This window comes from Indicator indicator, chromosome 15 (genome assembly GCF_027791375.1).
Source record: "Indicator indicator isolate 239-I01 chromosome 15, UM_Iind_1.1, whole genome shotgun sequence".
NCBI lineage: Eukaryota > Metazoa > Chordata > Aves > Piciformes > Indicatoridae > Indicator > Indicator indicator.
In genome coordinates this window covers 11,572,029-11,592,186 of record NC_072024.1, presented here as the reverse complement: position 1 = coordinate 11,592,186, position 20,158 = coordinate 11,572,029, and the positions used below count along the sequence as shown (strand labels likewise).

Genomic DNA, 20,158 nt, shown 5'->3' with positions numbered 1-20,158 from the left:
CTCTAACCACTTTTTAGACTATTTTGCACAAGTTGACTCACAAGTTTGTGCTATTGTATTTTCTCAACAGGTGCATTTCTTATACCTTATTTCATTTTCCTGTTTGGGGGAGGTCTTCCCGTGTTTTTCCTGGAGGTGGTGCTAGGACAGTATACCTCTGAAGGTGGAATTACATGCTGGGAAAAGATCTGCCCTATTTTCACTGGTTAGTACATCTTATTGTGATTTACTACTTAAAGGTGCTTCTGTTACCATGTGCAGCCACACTAGTCCCCTCATCTCATTCAGCTATTTGCTCTAGCAGTTGAGGATATGATATTGGTTCCTAGAAAGGTAAAAGTCAGAGAGTCTTAAAGGATAAAGCAAGGTATTGATTTTGATGCTATCACCTTGTTAACTGTCAGAACTGCTGATAAGCAAGAAAGAAATTGCATATTATGCCTTAAAAGGGCACACTTTGTTCACAGGTGTCGGAGAAAGTGTTTTGGAAGGTTAGATGGCCTTAGTGAAAGCATCTTCAAAATATTCTGCTCTGGAAACCAAAATCCCTCTGCCATGTGAAAGCTTATCATTGACATCACCCCACTGTAACTGATACAGCTGAAAGCTGGATGACATTCTATGGTAGGATACAGGAATAAGACTTTCATCATAACTGAGCAGGTCCTGGCAGATGGGCATGTTGGTCTGATGTTACTGAAGAGCTTTTGCTAGCAGATGAAGAATCACTCACTGATCACAAGAATTACACAAATGCTGCCCTGGAAGTGAAAAATGAAACACAGGTTTGAAAAATTACCAAGGATGTGTATCTTGCGTATAGGTTGCTGTTTGCAACCACACAGCACAGGCAGAATCATGAGGAATAATTGAACTAAACAGAGCAGCACTCGTCAAATCCCATTTGGAATGAGTGGGCAGTTCATGCTGATGTGTCTCTAGCTCTGCCAGCATTGCTGTTCCAGGCATCTCTCTCACCTTGTGTCACCCTAAGCAGGAGGGCTTTCTCCACTGCTTGCACTCCCACCTAATCCTCAGAATGCTGCTGAAGTTGATGTAATTGTGCAGCTTTAGCTCCATTTTCTTCCTCCTCCTCCCACTTTTATGAAGCCTTTATTTTTTTGAAGAGGAGGAGGAGGAAGAGGAAAGAATGTTCTTTGTTTAAATAGCAATGTCCTAGGCACCCATAAAGAGAAACTGTAGCTCTAATAATGTGACAAGCTGTATATCCTGAATGAAGTGCAGCTGTGCAGAATAAATAGCACTTGCTTTCACCTGGCATAAAGATAATCTCAGGTGGTGAAGACTCCTGCTGCAGTAAGATTTGAATCTGTAAAACATGAGGTAGGTAGCTCAGGCACTAGGGTAGCTGTCAGAGGGATATTAAAGGAAACCTCATAGGCTTTTCATCCTCTTGTAAGAGTTCTAAATTTTTAAAGGAAATCACCTTTTTTTTTTTTGGTTGCTTTTCCTTGTTTTTCCTAAATTGCAAGCTTTATGTGCTTCTTGGAGCTAGAACATTTTCAGTAAAGGCTTTTCAGAGTCCTTTCATTTTGTATTAAAAAAAAAAAAAAACTAGTGACTGCTTCTGACTTAGTAATAGTATGAATCTGCTGGTGGAGATAAACTGCCAAACTACAACTGAGATAGCTGAGTCAGGAGAACTGTGGTGGTGTTTAATTAAAATCTCCACTGGAACAGCATTCCACCATCTCCTGAAGTTGTGTAGTACTCACCCTTATCTGCTCCATGACCTTGTTTCTAAAAACAAACAAGGAACATTTTTTATCATCAAATATTGATGGCAGAGTTAAACATTGATCTAATTAACCATAACAGCTACAAGTATCGTGCTTCCTTTTCACATGTGAAGTAGGGGCAGAAACAGCAGCTTTCATATTGATAGCTTTGGATTTATCCTTTTTAACTCAAGAACTATCTTTTTCTTTGGTACATGGACTGAGCTGAGCCAGTTGAAAAGTATGAGTGGTACAGAGGCTGCCCAGCTTAGCTGCCTTCAAGGAAGCTTCTTAGGAGACAGTGTGGTGTGAATGATGTTGCCCACATAGGCACCAAAGAAATGAGATGATCTGGCTCTGAAATAAACAAAGCATGATGACTTTCTTCTACTAAAATTTGAAATAGCTGTGTTAGTGTTAAATTGGGTAGATGTCCTGCCCACTTTCCCTCCAGTGTCAGCAGACCACGGGCAGAAACTCAGCCTCAGCTGCCAGTACTAGTCAGAGACAGTGGCAGGTCTGTGCTTACGTGTGATTGATTTGAGCTGAGTTAAGTTGAGTTTATTGAGATGATATGGTCCTGCTCTGGCAGTGGGGTTGGACTCAATGATCTCCAGAAGTCTCTTCCAACCCCTAACATCCTGTGATCCTGAGCGTCCATCAGCAGTGTGGCAGAACAGGATAAAGTCCATGACACAGTGGGAATAGCACCAGCTCCACAAGATGACAAGGTACCCTAGCAAGAAGCAGGTGTCACGTCTGCATTCACTTCTTGTCTTTCGCCAGGAATTGGTTATGCTTCCATAGTGATTGTGTCCCTTCTGAATGTGTACTACATCGTGATCCTGGCCTGGGGACTTTACTACCTGTTCCAGTCGTTCCAGAGCGTCCTACCATGGGCACACTGCCACCAGAAGTGGAACACGCCGACCTGCGTGGAAGACACTCTCAGGAAGAACAAAACACTCTGGATATCACTGAATGCCACTAACTTCACCTCTCCTGTCACAGAGTTTTGGGAGTAAGTACCCCCTTTTCATGGTGCCTTTGGGGCTCTTTGGTGGCATGCCAGAGGTCTAGCCTGAGGTCTTAAGGAAGCCCCATGGGGAATATTAGATAAGAAAAGAAAACTTCTCCAGCTGTCAGGTGTTTGACCAGTGTTTGCTACCAGTTTTCATCCAGCCTGAGACAGAGTGGTCAGTCTGGGTGCAGTGGAGGAAGGCATTAGATGCATGACAGCGTTCATCTAGAGCCCACAGGGAGCCCTATAAAAAGCTTTGGGAGAAAGCTTGTTTCCTTCTTGGTTGGGATGATTGGAAAGCAGCGTGAGAACAGAAACAAGTCGATTCAGATGCCCTGGTAGCAAGAATTTACAATGAAAGCAGTGATAAATCACCTCATTGTGCTTGCCTTTCCCTCTTCCCTAGCCGTTAGCATTAGCAGTACACTTTGTGAAGCTATAACACATCTCCTATCAGTCTAACAACAAAACAAGGTATTGACCTCACCAATAAAACTGGCAGAGGTGGTGAATGTTGGCCTGTACTGTAGGTTTCTCGGGTCATCTTTGTTATATCATTTTTCTCTGCACTGTGAGGACACTCTGTTTTGCCAGGTGCCTGGATTTCATCAGACCTGAACTTCTTATTCCCAGTTCTCTCTTATTTTTCAAGATTTAAATTGTATTGCATAACCTGATTTCTAAATAGGCATGACCTCAAACCTCTGTGTGTTTATTTAGGTGTCAAAACTCAAATCCAAAGGATCTACAAGTAGCTTAGAAAGACTTTTCTTTCTTTGTTTCTTTTTTCTTCTCTTGCTCAATCAGACAGTTAGAAGTAGAATTAATTTCTGACTCAACTTGGCTTTTTCAGCATGTTTAAAGTCCAATTTGGTCCCCTGATCAACTTGTGCCTACTTCTCTATTTTTAAAAAGAAGTGTCAGCCAATACCCAGAAGGAATTATGTTCCTGCTGACGATATTTGGCATGCATTGGGTTTTAAAAAAAAAAAATCTTAGTAACTGTGCTAGAATTTTTAACACAAGAGCCAAAATAGAAAGGGCAGTTGGATATTGGATGAGCGGTTTGTCAAAGGGCACTGGTAACCATTGGGAGAGACAGGGTGCAGGTTGTGAGAGCAGTCATTCTTAGGGTGCCATGAGCACTGCTTTTCCATGCTGAGTGACAGATACTTTCCCAGAAAGGTCCAGAAGTTTCCACCCCTCTAATGAACGGATTTATGGGCCAAGTTGTCTCCCTGGAGATGCCACAGAAGAAGGAAATAGGGCTGGAAGTTGGAAAAGGGGTTGTAAAAGAAACAGTGGAGGCTCCAGGATTTCAGGGGACACCAGAGCTTTCCACGGGTAACAACACAGCAAGTATGTGGTGAAGGGCCTTAAGGCAGGGCAGCCTGCCCGTGGGCTGGGGGAACAGTGCCCCTGTGGGAGCAAGTTAGAGATGGGGTGTTAAATTAGATTTCCATTAAAAGAATTCTACCAAGTTTCTGTCCTCAAAAGCCCCCTGCAAGCTGAACCAAATTCTGTAGACTCAGCCTAACAGATGTAGTCAGATTGGAGGTGCCTGAGGCTGGAGGACAAATGCCTGATCCTCACAGCACTTTTGCCTTCTGTCCATCTTGATCTCACTGTTTCCGTCACATAGCCAGAGCAAAGGTTGCTCAGCACTTGGCACTCCTGGAGGTGGCTTTGCTTGTACTTTGCAGCCACTTTAACTTTTGTCCTCAAGTAATGGTTTTAAATGTCATGAACTAAACTCTTCCCTGGAGTCACACTAGGGAGGAGTTTGGCTCTGTAATCCTGCTAATACAGACGTGCTGTCCACAGCTCACAGTTACATTGTGAGCAAAACTGCCCTTAACAGATCAAGCTGCCTTCAGGACCCATGGCACTTAACAGAAGTATTAAAAATAGCTGTTCTATCTGCATAAACAACTACTGGCATCTTAAAGGAAGGACAGAGATCATGCAGCACTGCTGTAATTGAAGTAGCATAGCCTTTATATGGTGCAACCATTTAGTATCCTTGGGTTTTCCCCAGCCATGCTACTGTTCTTTATACTGCTGAAATTAAAAATAATTGGAAGAACTTTCAGGTACTTTGCCATCATAGGCAATGCCATCTGCCAGCCAGCCAGCTTCCCACATCTAAAGGACAGGTCAGTAAATAGTCTTTAACTGAAGACACCCATCTGCTTTGTGGCATGATTAATTCTGGTTTAATTCAAAGGTTTGTGAGTATTTGGTTTCTGAAACCAAACACCATTTTTATTGTGGGACATTTATGGAGTGTCCTCATCAGTACTGCTTTGTAAAATAATGCTGCTCAGATGTAATTGACCACACTGATGTGTTAACCCTTCGTGTTGAATAACACATGTCCTTCTCAGCCTGGCTGGACATACAGTACAGCCTGACATTTCAGTTCATTCGGATTAATGTTCTGTGCAAATCACATGCTTACTTGAGCAGCAATAAAAGGGGGTTAAGCAAATCTGGCTTTGTATCTGGAGACTTACCTCTTGCTATCACATGCTTCAGGTTTTATTTCTGAAGATTTTACTTTAAAGTCCAAAACCTTAGAGGTTTAAACACATATTAATACATAAGGGATAAGTGTTACAGGGTAATTACGGTCGAACAAAACCTCTGATTGTTTGGTGCTGGCCAAGTGTTTATAAATATTTAGTAATCAGCAGACTTTATTCATGAAAATCCCAAGAAAGACCATCACATGCTAATGGTGTGTAATCCCTGAGGGAACAACATGAAAACTAAACAAAATCTAGGGCAGCTGTCTCTGCCTTTGGGGGAAAACTTGAGAGTTTTAAACATTGTTTCTTACTGTCCTTTTAATAGTCTTCTGGTACAACTTCTGTAGTGTTAGTTATTCTTGTCCACCCAACATGAAAGGGTGCTGCTTCATCTTTCCTAGTATGAAAGGTCCTGTCTGTGTTCCCTTGATTAATGACCTGGAATATCCTTCAAGGATTGCATAATTCTACTCATTTTATTTTTGTTTATGTTCTAGAACCAGTAATGGCTCCTATTACATTTCCATATTGCACATCACTAAAGCGTCCTCATGCGTGAACAGGGTTCAAGAACTCATGTTTACACCAAACTCAGCCCCAGCCAGTTGTCCCATTGATTATATATGAGTGACAGTTAATGACAGCATCAAGGCTATAAATTAGAATTAGTCACAACTTCATGCGTAAATGGCATGAAGTTAGTGAGTGGACTTGGATGAAATTAAGAAGCAGTGAGTTGTGTAACAAAGTTGGAGAGCTAGTAGCACAGTCTGGCTCCTGCTTCTTCCTGAACTTGAATTTTCAGGATATCACACATAACATGTTGAGTGCCTTTGGAAAAAAAAATAGGTTGGGTTAGATTTCGTAGAATCATTAAGGTTAGAAAAGACCTCTGAGGTCATCAGGTCCAATGTTCTACCCAATACATCCATGACCACTAGACCATGTCCAGATGTCACGAAACAGATTCCTTAAGCAGTTGGTTGTTGTGAGGTGAGAAGAGATATAACCCAGGACAGACCAAGCCAGCACATCTCTTGCTGTGCTTGCTTGACTCACCATACAAAAGTAACATATCTGACTTTCAGTAACTTACTGAGGTCCCTCCAATAAAGCTGAAAGTATTGCTGAGGCAAACTCCAGGTAAGATGACCACTTGCTTTTAGTTCCCTAATAAATTAAGCAAAAAAAGGCTTAGCTGAATGCCTGATAGAGCTCCCTATTCCAGAAAATCATTTGCAGTTAGTTATTCACAGCTTCCTGAGAGCTGGCTCTATAGGTTGCTTTTTTAATATGAACTGCTCCTTAGGTTGGAAAACTGCCATTTTTTTTTTTAAGCCATAGAAGGTGGCAGCTGAACTTAGTCATCTTATAAATGTATTTTCTTCTTTTGTACATGCACAGCAGGTTTTTCCCTGATTTCTTTAGGCTCAGGTGGACCAGGACTGCAACTTTATGCCAAATATTCATTACTGAGGGGTTTCTCATAACTGCTGAATAGCTGTGCTGATTAGGGCAGACTTATCCTGTCTGGTGCCATTAGTCCTTTGCCATAACAAAATACACACAAGTTCAGAGAGAATAAAGCCTTCGGTGTGAGAACATACTCACACAGGTAATCCAAGTGAACTTGGCAAACAGAGAGGCAAAAACAGATGGGTGAGGATTTGAGTCCTATTAAACTGGTCATTCCAGGGTTTTATTCCAAAAACTAATTGCGAAGGTTCCATCAGTGACTTCATTTGCTGTTATTTCCATGGTAATAGCAAAAAAAAAAAAAAAAAAAAAAAAGAAGGAGGAAAAAAACAACAAGAAAGAAGATTAATTCAGGGGAGAAACATACCACAGTGCTTTGTCTTGTGCTGGATCCACAGGCAGAGCTACACGCTCCACACTCATGGGTCTGACCCTGGCTCAGCACCTCAGACTACTGTGGTCTTGGCTCTCCACAACTTGAAAGTGACTTATTTTATAGCTGTCTGAAAATAAAATGTAATTAACCATTTGTTAGGTAGCAAGTTTATTTCTCCAGTCTTGGGGCAAGATGTAATTGAGGTCAAACATCTCTTGGCTTAAAAAAATCTTGCAGAAACTCCTTGGAGTTTAGAAGGTTCACCTGCAGAGAAGTTTTAGCTAAGTGATCAGTAAGAAACCATTTGATTTTTCTTATATACTTGACAAACAAAGTGTCACAGTGTGTAAGGACTGTGTCTGTTGCATTAAATTAAATTAAAGCTGGTTTTAAATCAGTATTTCATGGTGACCCATGGCAATTACCAAAGGAGAGAAGCCTTAATGAATTTTTCCCCTCAGGACTGGTGTCTTTTCGTGGTCAGATGTTGCTCCATTAAGACCCAGTTTAAAAATGTCTTTTTTTTTTTTTTTTTTTAAATTAACTTGAGTGACAGAATGAAGTTTTCCAAATTTCTGGAGTAAGCTAAACAAGACCCTGGTGGTAGTGGTACTGAGGGCAGACAGGGTGCACAGGGCAGTGTTTGTTTGTGGGGACCTGTGGGGGAGGTCAGGTGATGGCTCCAGCCTTCGCCCTTAAAAGCCATGTGGTGTGATGACTCCCTGTGTTGCTTTTTCCTTTTCCTTCTTGTGGCAGTCTTGCTAATGAATTGAAAAGGAGAAGAAACACATGGATGCAGGTCAGTTGCAAGTGTCCATGGTGGAGACATTGTGTACAGTGCTGCCATACGACTTCAGAGCTGGGGTTTGTGGCAATGAGAGGGCAAGTTGGTCTTGCATCTTCAAGGGAGCAAATGTGAAAGCTGCAGTACTTTGAGCACACTTTCTTACCTCATATCAAGGTGCTGAAAATAGTTGAAAATTAAATGCTCTGCAATATATTAAACAAAAGAGTACCATGGACCTAGGGAAGATGTAGGGCTGCACAGCTCAGCTTTACTCACAGAAGCAAGCAGCTTCTGTGGTGACTTAGCAAGCAGCATTCAAAGGGCAGGAATCTGTCCATGCATCTGCTTCCCTGCACACTTTTGTGTACTCTCAGCCATCACAGCAGATTCTGCATCAACTGAGCTCCTGCATCTCTCTCTTGTTTTGTTTCCTTTCAAACATTTAGGCGCAATGTACTGAGCTTGTCCTCGGGAATTGAAGATATTGGTATTATCAAATGGGATCTAGCACTGTGTCTTCTCCTTGTCTGGGTGATATGTTTCTTCTGCATTTGGAAAGGAGTCAAATCCACTGGGAAAGTAAGTGCTCTTTTACCCTTTTTATAGCCATTGCAGTCAGCAGATGTTAGGAATACCAAGTAATGCTGTTCTTAGAGATATTTACTATCTCATGGAGAAAAAAAAAATAAGTGTTTTTGCAATGCATGAAAGAGGGATTCAGATTCAACTCAGAGCAATTACCAGTGCCTGAAATGCCTGTGAATCAAGTAGCCATTACTGGAATGTCATCAAGAAGCAGGTACAAGCATGGTGTGAGTACCACTTTGCCTCTCTCAAGACGAGCATCCCACTGATGCATACCATGAGCGTGGAATGTCTTAGACCTGTGATGTATCTGCACTCCCTGTCTATGTTCTCAGTGGCCAAGTTCATCCTCAGTGCAGTGGGGTGGATGTTAACATAGCTGTGGTAGGGATGTTTTAAGTCAGTGGAAACTGACATTTTTGAAATGCCTCTCACTTGGAGAGGAGCTCTTTGTAGACATAGAAGACTAAACTTAGGTACTCATTTAGAAGCACTCTCCTTAACAGAGGTCTTGGATAGTTTGTGGTTTTAGTCTCATCGTGTGCTCTTCAGAATCATATTTTTCTCTAAAGGATAACAGTCAAGTAATTCCTGAACCTCATCTTACTCCAGTGCAAGAAACAAACCACAGCAAATCTTGACCCATCACTTAACAACATGAAGCATGATATTATTGCCCCTTGCATACAGTAATACTTTTAAATCTATTTTCAAGAGAAAAGGTTTTTGAAGCCGTTGCATATTTGTGGTTCTTAGCTTTCAAACCTGTTGGTTGAGGCAGCATTTTGGGTAAGACTAAGGGAGATAGAGAGGTCTCAAGGTTCTAAGTACCCACATATTTCTTGTCAGCTAGGTGAAAGAAAACAACCCCCAGTAGTGTCCTACATGAGAAAAAGGATACAGTGTCAACCCATATTTTTTCAGGCACTGAAGGTGTCAGGAGGAGTGAGCAACTGCAAATGCCTCAACTACAGAAAAAGCATCATTTAGCAGTTTTTACCTTGTTACACATTGCAGAATCAACCAGGAGACAAAACTCTATAGGAGACCAGACCTCATTAGTTCCACTGTTGACTGAGCTACTTACTTTACTGTCATTTCTGTCTTGCTTTCTGTGATCTTTATCATGAAGCCTCATTAAAATCATGCTGCTGCCTTACCCTGGATTCCTGCCAACTTTGTCCCAAACAAAACTTCCACACCTCTAAAGCATATGTTGGCAAAAATGCTTGCTTCTCTGTTACCTCTGATTGATGTGACCTGATGAGGTGATTGTGTAAATTTTACAGTAGGGGTGAATGCACAAACCTCCTGCAGTAGCCAAGTGACAGCACAGATTTCTGCAGGATCTTTGGCAAGCCTGGTGTCTGCTCAGTAAAGATTGCAGTAATGCTGAGAGATTTTTTTTCCAAGCTCCCTGTGGTACACTTACTTCGAGCCCCTGTAAAGTAATAGGTGAAAGCAGGTCTGTAAAAAGTCAGTTATCTAAAAATGTGTGTTTTTTGGAAATCCAGCAAAATGGTCTCAATTTCAGAGACAAGGAGATTGGTAGGAATTCGCTGCCTCCTCTCCGCAGTGGCTGAGATCGTGCGAGTGTGGAGCCACAGCCCAACAAAACCATTGGAAAGTCTCCGGTTGACTCCATTAACTTTGGGGTCAAACAAAAGTAAACTGTAAACTCTAATGATGGACTTAAATTATTTGAGAAATCTAGTTTACTTTAGTAGATGGTTGTTTATAGCACTTCCCTGCTTCCCAGCGTGTTAATGGCTCTTTGGAGAGCTTGTGTGGGGGGGAAAGACATAGTTTTTTTTAAATCTTGTAGTAGTGTATTGGACAAATAAACATGAAATCATGGGGAGAAATAATAGATGGTTTTATGCTTTGGATAACATGCTGATTTTAAAAACTCTAGCAGACAGAATCTTTACCTGTAATGCAAAGGCTACTTTCTGTATGTCATTTACTCAGATCCTGGATATACCTCAAGCATATTCTTTTTTGTAAGAAGGAATTGATTTTTTCATAAGCCTGGCTTTTATATATATATATAAAATAACAAGCACAGAAATCCCCCTTTTATCCTTCTGCTTTTGGTGAAACTGAGCTAGTGTGGAAAATACACAGTGGAAAATTCGCACAGTAATCAAGGGGAGAATTAAAAAGGAGATGTATGAAAAGATTTTCTTTCATTTTATGAGATCAGTCCAACTCTGTGAATTATTATGGCAATGGAGGTTTTGAGTGCTCCTTGTTATTCTCAGAGGACACACTTAGAAAGAAAAATGGTGCATCCTGGGAGCATCTCTGTAGTTAAACAAATTCTGGAAAACAAAAAACTACATTTTAACTCATGGCAGCAAACTGCAGTTACCTGGGGGGAATTATCTGACTCCCTGAAAAAATACCCTTTCTTGGACAGTGGTGATTCTTGACTGTACCACAGTGGTTATATAAAAAGTGAGAGAAAACACTGATGAGCAAAGAAAACAAAATGTTAGAGGTCAAAAAGTGTGGGTCTAAAGATAGAACTGTTCAAATACAAGTTCAATTAACCTTCATGCTGGAGATGAAAGCAAAAGGCTCTTTCATCAAATGAATGAGAAGATAACAAGAAGAGAAGAAGTAGGCTGTTATTCAAAGAGAGTGGGAACAGAGGTTAAAGATAATGAAGATGTATTCTCAAACTGGATGAATAGAGCCTTAGTTTCCAATAATGATGTTGCTGAGTAGGCAGCAAGGGTAAGAATGAAGTTATGGGACTGGAAATTACCACAGTTGAAGCTGGTGCCAACCTGAAGGGCTTCATGCATTCAAGGTGATGGGAAGGGAGACACTGGAACAGGGACCAAATTATCTTAATCTCTGGGAGCAGTACTGCATGGAATTGCCTGTAGGAGCAGTATCACACAGAATCACAGAATGGTAGGGGTTGGAAAGGACCTCTGAAGATCATAGAATCCAACGCCCCTGCCAGAATAGTGAGGCTGTACAGCAAGGTCAGGGCTTGAAGCAGAGCTTGCAAAATGGTTTGGAGTTTTTAAGTTCAAATAAAGAATGATGTAATGCTTCAGGCACTCTTAGTGAGGAAATCTCTTCAGCTTCCCTGGCAGAGGCGCAGTTGTCATGTGAGAAGGACAAACAGGGCAAAGGCAAAATTTCTAATGAAACTCATGAGTTGTCTAAAATCCTGCGTGTTCTCAACCCCAGTGATGTAACTGTTGCCTAGGGGGCTCTGGTGGGGTTAATGAACCTTCATTGCCTTCAGGCCTAAAACAGGAAAGTGGGAAAGACCGTTAAACAAAAAGTAGACCCAAACTCAGTTCAGGTCCTTTTCAGGGCTTCGAATTCCCATCATTAATCTCTCTTGATTCTGGAGGTGTACCATTGACTGCCACAGACTAAACATACCTTGTTTTCTCCTTTTTTTTTTTTTTTTTTATTTTCTTATTTCCAGGTAGTGTATATCACTGCCACGTTCCCATTCATCATGCTCCTCGTTCTGCTCATCCGTGGTGTGACCCTGCCTGGAGCTGCAGAAGGCATCAAGTTTTATCTTTATCCTGATATCTCACGGTTAGCTGACCCACAGGTACAGAATAAGGAGCAGGACCATTTCCTGTGCAAAGGGGGATGGTAGAGGGTGATGGTGGTGACATAATGGCAATAGTGTTTTTTCACCACAGTCTTTAGAGGTCCAGTTATAGCATGAACATTAATGCTGGGTTATATTTTCCAGAGCTCTGTTTAAGAAGGTCACTGTTCTGTGTGTTACTGCATCTTTCCACGTGTATGTATGTGTGTGTATGCGTGTGTATTTTTTTTGTGTCTAAGGACTCTGAGGCTGTAGACTCTATCCCGTTATACAATCTCAGCTTTCTTGTTGGTAAGGTAAGGGAGATGCATTTTTTTTTTTTTTAATGAGGATAGTCCTTAGTTTCAAAGGAGAGACTCCTGAGCTTCACAGATGGACCAACAAGCAACAACTGTGAGTATCAGTGTCACTTAGCCCCCGCTGCTCAATGGGAGCAGACTGGGAAAGAAGTGAATGAAATAACAAAGGAATGAAAACCCATGCAAAGGTGGAGAGGCACAGAGGCAACCATTTGCTTAGCCCTGGCTAGTGAAGCTAGGCTTCCTCTTTCTGTACAGGCTGTGTTTAGATAAAGATTCATGTCTGTGCTCACAGAGTGCAAATACATGACACTTGAGGAGACCAACATCGTTTCAACAAGTAATGATCCCATGAGAAATGCAACAAAACAAAACAAAAAAGGCAATAAAACAAAACAAACCACCAAACGAGGGATCTTTGAAAATAACAAAATGTTGGTCACAGTGAGGGAATAAAGCCTGACTTGGCTATTTCTTTCAATGAGTATTTGGTTAAAATAAAACTCCAATGATAGATCAAAACCTGAAGTAGGAAAACTGTAATTGAAAAAAGCATTGTGGAAATTTGGTTCATTTTCTAGTTTTGCCCTCGTTATACAAGAGACACTTCACAGGAGATGTTACGTTTTATGAATTCATCTTCGTGTGTGGACTTTATCCTTTTTGTGATCTACTATCAGCCAATAATATAGAAAATATTTATGTGAGCTTGCAGGCCTCCTCCCACAGTGTAGCAAAAGGATCATCTCCAAGGAGACACGAGTCAGCAAGGTGCTGGAAAGTGAAGGTGGGAGGGAGGTGGTAATGGTCAACAGTCTTAATTCTCACTTCCTCAGATTCCTTGGTGCTTTCTACTGGTGTTAGCAGACTTGCATTAGCAGAAAAAAGTGAACAGATGGGATTCAGTGGATGCCTTTTGATAGCTTGTTACATATTTACTAACTGAGAAGTTGATAGTGCACTGTTACTTCACTCTGTATGTGGTTTTTTTTTTAATGTAATCAGGAGAAAGAATCATGAGACTGAGATCAGATCCATATCTTATAAAATGCATTGTATTTTACTTGTTTTCCCCCCACCCCTATGACTTTTTATCTTGCATTTGAACAGATACAAAACCAACCAGAAAGCTAGAAAAATAAACAAACCAACTACACAAACTGTTTCTCAAGCTTTTCACATCCTCACTTTAGTGGCTCTGTCAGCTGATTCTGACTGAAATGAGTTACCACAGAACTGAGCGAGGTTATAAATATTTCTGCATTTCCTATTGCGCTGAAACATGGTTATGGTTGTGCCAACAGGAAGGATCAGCAGAATGACTGAGAAACTAGAAGTACTGAGTATCTCTGAGGAGAGAATACAGGAACTGGTGTAGAGATGATGTTTGTGTGGGATCTGATGCTAACAGTTTTCTTCTCCCTATAAAAGCCAAACTTGTAAATGTGATGTTCTCATTCCCTCTCTCCCTAATCCTTTAGCCATCACCCTCAGTGGAGGCAATTACTATGTTGGTTTTGTCTGGCTTGAACAGTCTGTTTGCCTTGAGTGTTGCAGTGCAGTGATACCAGTAATAACAGTCTTTCTGTCTTTCCCTTTAGGTCTGGATAGATGCAGGGACACAAATCTTCTTCTCATATGCAATCTGCTTAGGAGCAATGACTTCCCTGGGGAGCTACAACAAGTACAAATACAACTGCTATAGGCAAGTTTCCATCCAAGGGGGTTTAGTGTTTTAGCTAAATGATGTAAATAAAGTAGGGACAATGGGTTAATTTTTTTTTAATTAACTTGCTCCATGACATATGTGTGACTTAGGGACTGTTTGCTGCTGGGATGCCTGAACAGTGGTACCAGTTTTGTGTCTGGCTTCGCAATTTTTTCCGTCCTGGGCTTCATGGCACAAGAGCAAGGGGTGAACATTGCTGATGTGGCAGAGTCAGGTACGATGGTATTGGTGGCAGTGGTGGTGGGCACTGCCGCCTAGCGTGTGAGCAAAGTTCTGCAGACTCGATCAGCTAACACCTAAGCAATACAAACAGAACAAGATGTCCCATAATCTCCAGAAAAATAAGCACATTGTTGATTTGGGCTTTCCTTTAGAGCAGCAAGGGTCAGCTGGGGTTGTATTGTTTACTCTGTCTTGATTAACAGGGCAGTGATTACATTTCCTTGAGTGTGCAAATCCATTTGAGTTGAGATTAGAGTTAAGATAACCACACCACAGTCTAGGGTTTAGAATGTTATGAGTAGAGATTTTGTTCTGTCCTCCTTTCCAGACTACCTTCATTTTGATTCAAATGCAAACAGCTAGTGTTTGTGTATTATTCATAGCTTAGCTTTGCTTGCTCACAACAGAGCCTGCAGTGAGAATATTACCTTGATCTTTTGAAGGGTCATACCACACATATTCCTAAATCTCACTGAAAGGCAATTAAAATTGGAGAACTCCTCCTGGGTTCCGTGGACCATTTCATCCACAGGAACTCTAGTTGTTGCAATCCTGCATTTGTCCTGTGTAGCTTCAGTGTGAGGTTGGCAGAACTGTGGGAAGTCCATTTGGGAACTGGATGTACAGTGAGGGTCCTCCCTTATTTCAGTCTTATCTCCATTAACATTCAGCTATGCACTTGCAGCTTACGAAGTCTAAATCCTCATAGCACATGAATGTGTCTCAGACAAAGTAGATGACATTTTTTTCTCTGTGCGTGTTTTGTCCATGAGGGCAGGTATAGCCATGAGTTTTTGCATAGAAGAGAGAGATTAGATGGGAATGAACATTCAAAACTAATGAGTCAGATCTCGACAGCTGTGATGCTTAAAGCTAATCAGATTCAAACATTAACAGTATCACCTGAGTGAAGACTTGGCATTTCTTTCTGATTTTTGGAGCAATTTTAATTCTCCTGCATAGTATTTGAAAGCTTTCCTCTGCAATCATGACATTAAAAAGTTAGTATGCCTTCTAATCACATGGTTCTGGGAGTTAAAAGTCTTTAAGAAAAATATGGCACTTCACAAAGGCTAATGAAAAACGAATGACATTGGTGGCACCATCAGATTCTTGGGTGACTGCAATTGGCATACCCCTCACAAGTGCAGCTAATGGTCTTGGCCATGATGCTTATTTTGATCAGAAGTTGATTACTTTGTTTGAAAACAGGAAACAAAGGAATAATCCTATAGACTGCATCATAAATAGCACCCCCTGCCCCCCCCCCCTTTTTTTTTTTTTTAATATGTAGGTGAGTCAGTTACAAGAGTAGCATTTTTAGGTATTTCCATATTAGGTTTTTATCTGGTCAATATTTATTCTATTTTTTATTATTAAATCTCAGATAAACAGGCAGTTATAGTCTTGTTTCTTGTCATTTTTAGAACTGAAAAAATACATAGTAATACTAGGTTGTTAAGTAGCATTTAAATACACATTAACTGAGTGAGTGTTTACATAACATTTTTCATGGATAGCTCAAAAGGCATTTTTCTAAAGGAAGGATTTTGTAGGGCCAGAGACAAGGGCACTGATTAGCTTCCAAACTTGGCTTGCAGTTTCTTGTCTATTTTGTTGTTAAGTATTCTGCTTCCTTTAAATTTAACCTTAGCTGCTAATGGCCAGAGATTGCAACCATCTCACTTTTCAGTGGGTTACCCATCATCACTGGCTAAATCCTAGGGGAAATTTTTATGTGACAGTAAACATTACCAAAATTATCCAAACCACTTCCTATGAGTTTCCTCACTGTCCTTCTCAGCAGAGATCAAATGCAGAGCCTCTGGAGACCATTTGGCCTCTCTGGGATGAGTGTCTCGAGACTCATGCATGGCCACAGGGGAAGCTCTCGCTACTGCTGCTGCCCCACTGCTGATTTCTCAGCAGGTGCTTGAGCCTCTTTTTTTTGGCCTTGGCTTTTTTTGACTTCTTGTGATGCAGGGTCAGGAAAAGGTGAACAGAGGTGCTCCCTGTTGGCTGTAGTACTGGGAAGAGGACATTGTCCATGGGCCAAGACCTCTTGTTCCCCCCATACTTGCTCAGTGACTTAAATCCCTCTTGCTCTAAGCATGACACCATTTGTTTCCTTGTTTTCCCCCCTGCCAGAGGAATATCAACACATTTTCTGACAGCAGAATCTCCTGGCCATATTTTTTACCTGTGTCAAATTCTGCCTTGGTGCAGTATGTCCAGAACACACTTGTCAGTGGGGAGTGGCTCCTGCTTAAAGCAGTGGTCACTGCTGGTGGCCTTCACTGGCTTTAATACATTCACACAACAGTTAAATTAGACACCCCTCACCTCTCCCTAACTTCCCAGTGAAAGCATATTACTAATAAATAGCACTTGATTTTTCTCAGAAATACTTTTTAAAGGTAAAGAGGAAAGCCACAGAGGCTCAGCAAAGCCATAGTGAGACATGTCTCATCTGTGCTGCATCTCTGTTTGGCTGGAAGAAAGACTTTACCACCTGTGCACCTGATCATAGTGCCTTGGTGTCCCTGATGCCTGCCTGGTCCCTTCCTCCACAATGCTCTCCAGCCATGCCACAGCACTTCACCAGCCAGTGGAATGGGATGGTGGCAATCCTGACTAGCTCTTAGCAGCAGCTTCAAGTGCTTCACTATTGCAAAACACCCATCAGAGCAACAGAGTTTCAAATTAAATACAATTTTTTTAGATTATTTATCTTCAGGTGAGGGGATGCCAGGAAAATTGTCTTTCATGTGAACTTTTTATTTTTCCACACTTAGTTTCAAAGGAAAATCAATGCTAGCACAGGGCTTAGAGCACTTAATATTTGACAGTTACACTATGCAGAGACAGTTTCACTGGCTAAAGTGTACAGAATTGTAACAAGTTTTGAGGAGAGCAGTTTTACATCTGTCTCATCAGTTGCACAGATCAGCTGCAAATGCCATCTGATAGCAGTTCTACCTCAGGGAGAATTTATTGGATCCACTGATTTAGGGGGACAAAAAGGAAAGCTCTCCCCAAATTTGAGACATTCACCAATTTTTTGGTATCTTTTGTCATATAAAATCTTAGTTGTGTTTCATTTTAAATAAAATTAGTTCCTCAGTTGTTGGCTAATTTGTATTTATTTCTGTTTAAATATTTTCAATGACTTAAAGTTTTCTTTAGTTTGAAAAAAAAAACAGTCTTTTTTGTTTTTACATCTTGCTTCTTTTTCCATCTTTCTTGTTGGAAAGGAAAAGTGGGAGGTAGGAAGAGCAGCATTAGAGACTTCTCTGTACAGATCAGAGATAAGATTTCTGTCCCCTTACTGCAACACTTTTTAAAAACTCATTTTCCTATTGAAAATTACTTGAATCTGCTTCAAAATCCTGGAAAATGCCAGTTTTCAAGGCTCCTTAAAGCAGGCAACCAGACAAGGCAGGCATTCCTGGTTTTAATCTGAATTTAAATACACCCTCAGAATTTTTTGTTAATTTCACCAAATTTCTATGGCCACTCTGAGAGCCTGCCATAAATGCTGGATTGCCAGTGTTCCTGTCTCCCACTTGGAGAGGGCTCTTTCTCTCTCCACAAAAGCTCTCATAAGCAATAGCTGATAACACCTGGCTTCAGGTGAGAGTGCCTTTGGAGATCAACCTGCAAGAGCACTGCACGTATGCTCGGTGTGTGAGTATGAGTGAGATGCCATCTGGTCCACAGCACAGACAAGACCCAGTCTAGTGATGAGTACTCGCACACAAGAGTTTGGTTTCCAGGGCAGAGAAGCCAGGCACTTAATCCTAGCCCTCCTGCTGCTCCCAGTCTGTTGCAATCTGCTCTGCAGTTGGGGCTGATGCTGGTCATACTCAGCATTGCTGTGGCAGGTCTGCATAGGCTGGCTGCATAGGGGCAGATGATGTGACATCATGGGGAAGCAATTTTGCACAGATTTTACCCACCAGCAATTCCTAACAGCAGGAAGCATTTTTTTCAGGGATCATAGCTGATATAACTAGGAGTATCACTTACCACATCAGTGCAGCAGTGAGGGTTTGCAGAGGCAAAGAAGCAGACTTCTAGAGTGCAAACCCCGCTCTAGAAAAGCCTTGCTGGGTTTGGAGGTTGCATACAGAGGGAAGCAGTGGTTGCATTAGCGAAGATCCCAGGGAGTGTTTGGAGCAGAGTCCCTTTCCTTGCATGCAAAAGAGTTTCATCACCGTCATCTTCATTGTGACCATGTGGGTTAGCAGCGGGATTCTGCCATTCCCCTGGGTCACCCCTTCTCCCCCGGCCCCCAGTACTGCCCTGTGTCCACGCAGGGCAGGCATAGGACCACATCCATTATTGGCATGTTTGAGACAGATGTTAAAACTGGCGATCTGTTAGCAATGGCCTCAGGGGTTTGCCTGTGGTTTCTGCTGTAGTCATGCGTGCTTCGATTTCAGATAAAAGAGCCAAACTCTTTCACTTCTGGTATTTCCAGCCGCGTTTGGATTTATCTGAACGGAACCAGGCATTCCTGCATTTGAGTGGGGCTCCCTTTACCAAAGAGCTGGTATTTACTGTTTCTCTTCCCTTCCCTTCCCCCTTTCCTATTTTCTCTTTCTCTAGGTCCAGGCCTGGCCTTCATTGCCTACCCAAAAGCTGTGTCCATGATGCCACTGCCCACCTTTTGGGCAATCCTTTTTTTTATTATGCTTCTGTTGCTTGGACTGGATAGCCAGGTTAGTATGATGGGGAAGAGATACATGGCCTGTTACATCAGTGCTGCTTGATGAGAAAAGCTGGTTTTACAGTCATGAGTTAAGAAGGGAATACCTCTAATGTCACTTTGGAGGAATTCAGCTGTGTTGCTTTTTAGCACAGGGGCTGCGTTCGATGAATCTGTGACTATCAATTCATAGTATGATGTTGCTCTGTAACTCTTTGTCATCAGGAGTTAATGGAGTCCACAAGACTAGGCAGTGCTCCCTAACCTATGTATCAGTCCCAGTCTGGCTGGAAAGTGCCACCATTTTGGTCACAATGCAGTATTTTCCTAGTCTAGCAAAGAGCTTCATCATTTTAAAACATTAAAGACTACAGCAGTCTGGTCCACAGCAGTACTTTGTCCCACTGTGATCACCTGCAATGTGAGTGCACCATCATTACAACACTTTGTAAGAGTTACTGTCTACTGGGAACACAGGCTTTGATAGTTACCAAGTGCCAAAAAAGAAATGCAAAGCCGTCATGAGGCACAATAAGCACAAACTGTTCTGTATGGCATAGCCAGGATGGCTTTATGGGCAGGCAGAGGACAAAGCCTTTTTCAGTGGCCTTAGGCTCGGAGCTGCTGAGCAATGTGGGATCCTGCTGACTTTCACGTCAGCAACACACATTCAATACCTCCAAACGGGCCAGAAAGCCTCTCGGGTTCCAGCTGTGCTAATTATATAGCACACACTGCTATTAATTAGTAAGCAAAAAAAAAAAAAAAAAAGAATTTCAGTCCAAGATGTTAGGTTATTCTTCCCAGTGGTTGCTTATAGGAATGTTGGACTAAATACCTCAAAGGAACCTGTAAATCATTTCTAAACAGTTGACTTACAAGGAAACATTGGTGACCAGGGATTGTGCAGTAACTACACATTCAAAATTGCCAAGGTTTTCAGGGAAACAAGCAGGTTTCTGCACTCAATTGGGAATCATTAAGACTAAAAACCCAATTGGTGAGGGTGAAGTGTTTACTTAGGCTAAATACAGTCTCATACGATGAGAGATCTGTAAATGTTTGGGTTTTTTTTACCCAGTTGTTG

At 41.6% G+C, this 20,158-nt stretch overlaps 1 protein-coding gene across 1 annotated transcript in view; it reads left to right on the top strand.

The window, feature by feature from the left end:
• Positions 1-20,158, top strand: part of SLC6A6 (solute carrier family 6 member 6) — a 52,065-nt gene that overhangs the window by 24,219 nt on the left and 7,688 nt on the right. The window contains exons 6-12 of the mRNA XM_054387511.1: positions 71-205; positions 2,526-2,760; positions 8,377-8,509; positions 11,973-12,107; positions 14,011-14,114; positions 14,228-14,352; positions 18,972-19,084. Of these exons, the coding sequence (XP_054243486.1) occupies positions 71-205; positions 2,526-2,760; positions 8,377-8,509; positions 11,973-12,107; positions 14,011-14,114; positions 14,228-14,352; positions 18,972-19,084 (980 nt within the window). The remainder of the gene's footprint in view (positions 1-70; positions 206-2,525; positions 2,761-8,376; positions 8,510-11,972; positions 12,108-14,010; positions 14,115-14,227; positions 14,353-18,971; positions 19,085-20,158) is intronic.